The sequence below is a fragment of the Ruditapes philippinarum genome, unplaced genomic scaffold (genome assembly GCF_026571515.1).
Source record: "Ruditapes philippinarum isolate M1 unplaced genomic scaffold, ASM2657151v2 ctg24015_1_1_1_1, whole genome shotgun sequence".
NCBI classification, from domain to species: Eukaryota; Metazoa; Mollusca; class Bivalvia; order Venerida; family Veneridae; genus Ruditapes; species Ruditapes philippinarum.
The window spans coordinates 5385-10105 of record NW_026861711.1 but is presented as its reverse complement, the minus strand read 5'-3'; the positions used below and the strand labels follow the sequence as shown (position 1 = coordinate 10105).

General features: G+C 32.9%; 1 protein-coding gene across 1 annotated transcript; it reads right to left on the bottom strand.

Annotated features, from left to right (window-relative positions):
- Nucleotides 1–1577: 1577 nt before the first annotated feature.
- On the bottom strand, nt 1578–2632 carry LOC132716576 (heavy metal-binding protein HIP-like; the record flags this gene model as incomplete). The annotated part of the gene is given in 2 exon segments (XM_060699882.1): nt 1578–1614; nt 2334–2632. Coding segments are annotated over 2 exon segments (275 nt in total), but the record flags the coding sequence as incomplete, so codon positions are not given.
- Between the last annotated feature and the right edge of the window lie 2089 nt (nt 2633–4721).

Genomic DNA, 4721 nt, shown 5'->3' with positions numbered 1-4721 from the left:
GTATGAGTTTTTTAAAAAAAATTTCCAATGCGAATTTTATAAGGGTTGGGACGCAAAAATCAAATAAACGTAAATTACTTGCCCTTTTTAATAAAATTAAGTTTTAAATAAATTTTTGTTGGTTTGAGTTTAAGATTTACTGTTATGTTGTTGGGATTCAGCTTAAATTTTTTTAACTGGAGAATAAGGATATGGTGCCATTAAAAGACGTAACTTGACTTTGCAACAGCGTGAAGTAGTATGGGAGATCCTGTTATAGTATGCGCTCAACTAGTTTTCAAATTTGTAATCTTATTAAATCTAATACGGGTTGGTTGATATTGTTTGTCATTTTAAATTGAAAAAATATTTTTTTACCTTTGTAATTAAATAGTAACACACGATTTTTCACTTTTACATGGAAATCAAATTTAATGATAAAAAGGATCATGCGATAAACAGTAATTTGTATGTGTGTTTTAAACATTATTTAGAGCGGATACCCTTACTATTTCTGTACATCGTGTAAAAAACATATGATATATTTTATCCAAATATCATTGGTATCTTTAATGCAGTTCAAATGTTAAATAAATGACCTTTTACTGTGAGCATGACCATGGGTTTGCACCTCATTTAAATGCTGCTGTCTTCTTTTCAATTAAATTTCATAAATATCTTTCAACCATATTATGCAGACACAAAATGGTTGTTCTAACTTTAAAACATTTTTATTCAAATTGCAGAAAAAAACAACTTGCAAACCATTTGGGCCTAGATGTTTTGGTGAAAAAGCTTTACACGTTATTAACTCCTTCAATGGCTCACCCCCCCCCCCCCCCCCCCCCCCCCCCCCCCCCCTCATATCGACCGAAAAGTTGTTGATAGACATATAGGCAGACGTAATCTGAAGACTTACACTTTTCTGTATAAAGTGTGACCAGACAAATATGGTTCACAGAATAAGATGGCATTTTGTACTATGAAACATAGTCTTTGTCGTTAGCTAGACGGTTTTCGATGATTAAACCATTGTGCATAATGACAATTTAAAAAAAAACAACGTTACATACAAGAAAAATCACAGACAAACCGGTCTCAAAATATTACACACAAATCAAAAATAAATCAACATCTTTTTTATTGAAACAATTAATTTGCACTCAATAAGACACCAGAAAAATGTGGATATCCGTCAGGTTCATAAGTCCGTAAATAATCTCCACCTCCTGTTGACACGTACACGTCATCTCCCTGCTTTAGATCCATAATAAACGTGTTCGAGTTGCAGTTGTTATAATCCTGGTCGCCAGCCAGAAGGTGTCCTACCTTTGAACCATTTGATAACAAGTCAAGGACAATATAATGGCCACTATGACTGCAAGCGTGTAAAGAAAAAAGGTAGATGCCATTGATTGGTGCAACAAAGTTACCGTGATGAACATTGTAAACATTGCCGATGTTAAGGTCTACATGATTGAAGATGACTGCTTGTTTCTGTCCGCCCAAAATTGGGGTTGTCAAGGACGCTTTGAACGCAACAACTGAAATAAAGTTGAACAAGAAAAGAGGCCTTTATAATTTGTCTCTGGCCGCCTGTAATTGTGGTTCTCAATGTGGCTCTGAAGGCAACATCTGTAAGAAGATATACCCAAACACAAAATGTACTTTAAAAAAGAGTAACTGTTCTGCTTATTTTACAAACAATCAGACAATATCTTGTTATCTTCATATGGTGGCTGATTTCTGCCATTTTGTGTCTTCGCCCCTCAAAGGTCGAAGGCGATGACACGAAAACATGATAATATGCTCATTTATCGTGTCTTCGTCTTCAAGTTTTGAGGACCCCAACACGACGACAAGATTCATTATAGACGTAGTTTATTTGTCGTATCGTCGTATTTTTGCCTCAAATCAATTCATCTTATCTTCAACTTTCGGGGCCACGACACGACGACATGAAGACTCGATAAATTGGCCAATTGTCGTGTTGTTCGCCTTTTGAAGCGAAAACACAACGGCACGACCAATAGGGCCCTGATACGAAAATTTCTACCCGCCAACAAAATAATTTTTAAGAAAAAAAGATCTCGTGTCTTCGCCTATTAAAATATGGTTGTTTCGCTTAAAATGTATCTAGTCTTCGGGTTGACGCCGTCAAAAGTCGAAGGCTTAAAAATGATAAGTGAGCATATCATCGTGTATTCGCCTTCGATTTTAAAGGGCGAAGCCACGAAGACACGAAACTGGAGAAATCAGTCACCATAGCTTTATGGTTTTTTTTAAACGGATACAATTTCTTTTTATACTTTTCTTTCACTTTTTAAAATGAAACAAAAACGGAACTTACTTACTTTTGACTGCCTTAAGATCGTGTATTTGTTGGCTCAAAACAGCGTTCTCAGACTTCAAAACAATATTATCCGACTTCAAAATTTCAACTTCTTTTGACAAATTATGAAGTTCGTTTATGATGGTATAGTAGTTATCGTCAAGAAGAATTCGTTTGGACCGATTGTCTTCTTCGGGAGCACAACTGCTTAACTTAATTAGAGTAATTATGAAAATTATACAAAAATGATTACGGTCCATTGTTTATATTGTTTATGATCTGAATTCATCTAGTTCAAAAGTCTGAAACAAAAAAAAATATTCACGTGTAAGATAAGAGAACTTTCAAATAGGGAAAGGAAACATGACGAGATAAGCTTGAAATTATGCACTTGAACTACAAGCAACATATCTAACAATTAACTTTTTAATCATTTATCTTCATTAATCATCAAATATATTAATGTGTTTCTCAATTAGTGTTATGTAGAGAAATGTTTCAGCAATTTGTACGTTTCACAAAAACAGAACAATAAAAGACATCACAATATAAGATAAAAGTGTAGGATGACAAACTTATTTCATTCGCGTTTCGTCCATATTTTTAATAGGTATAAATTTGATTCACAATAATTGTAATACATGTAATATGGAATAAAGTCTCAGCAATAGCAAAAACAAATAATATGCAAGATGCAATATGCAAGATGTCAAAAACAGTAATTTAATAAATAGAGCAGCTATACAATTAAATTGCATAACCGTTTTTATGCCCCCAAAGGGCATCATATAAAAATCGCACTGTGCACATACGTATGTCTGTGCGTCTCCACATACACAACATTCGTGTCCAGACTGTAACTTTGTCATGCATTGAAATATCTTAAAAAAACCTATGTCAAATGTCTACCACACCGAGCAGACGTGTCGCGTCTAAGGCCCATGTCACTATCTAAAAGGTCACACTTAGAATTTGAAGGTACACATTCAAATCCGGACACTAACTTCAATGTCGTCCAATGAATGATTTTTATTTTTTAATTAGCCTGGCATAAATGTATTCCATATCATGACGATTGTCGCTTTTAAGATCTATGTCCCTACATCCAAAGTACTAGTCAATGTGCTATGAAAAGCACTTCACAAGAACAATATTAAGCAATTAGTTACTTTTATTGTTTTTTTCCTTTTATAATACATTTCTGCAATACATACACAACCAGTTCGGAAGCATTCGTCAGTTTTGTGTTATAGTTTCTTGTTGAAATTAATATGTGTTCTTAAGAGTAGGTGATTAAGTATAACGAAAATTTACATGGCGAGAAATTACACTCGACTTAACAATGTCATAATTTGAAATCAATTCAGTACTCATGTAGAGACGATTTTAAATTAATCATATTTGAAAACACACTTTATAAGTGTTTAAATGGAAATGAGGTGTTGAACATTCGTTACTGTTAGTGTTGCGCTTTAAGGATCAGAACATATTGGCAAAAATATCTATATAAGCTGTGAAACACATCGTCTTCCTGTGATCGCAAAAAAATGATACAAACTGAATTGAATCAAATTACAGTATTTGGAGAAAAACATCAAAATAACCCATACTCATTGAATTGTATAGGTTTGCTGTAAATGACATACTGAGATTCTGTTTCAACACATGCAATAAAAGTGATCTGAAAATAATGATTTCATATTCTATCAAACTATACAAAATGTACATGTACTTAACCAAAAACGAACTTTTATAAAAATAGATGCTTTTCCATAATTTATATTAAGGTAACAAAATGTATCAAATGTGAACGATTTGTACAAAAGATAATTTGAAATCAATAAAGATATATTATCATTTCTACAAAGACTTGAATATATCAAAGTTACATTAAATCAATGTGAAATGTTGTGCAACTATTTATTATTTTACAGAATTTTATAATACAATACATGTATAGCATATGAATTACTATCAATATGCTAAAATATACTTTTAGATTAAATATTTATTCAAGAAAAAAATGTAACTAGCCCGATATTGCGACGATTTGTAATGATAGCAATAGTTTTCCTATTTTGAAACGAGTTTTACTTCGGCTGGCTGCACTCAAGATTTACTGGTGTCATTGATTTCCCATCAATTGTATTTGCAGCAGAAATTCCTTCAAATCGTATACATTGTAAGGTACAGGGTATTTTTATCTTCATTGTAATATTTTCGTATTTTACATCCTTAACATTGATTTTGTCTTGAACCTACTTACTAGTATGTACTTATTTTACCACCACCGCTTTGACATATTTCATGTCTCTGAATATCCACAAGATATATTTTACAATATTGTATTAAACAACTTCCATAACAAGATGCACGCATGCCACCTGGCCACGTTGTGTGTGTCGCACTC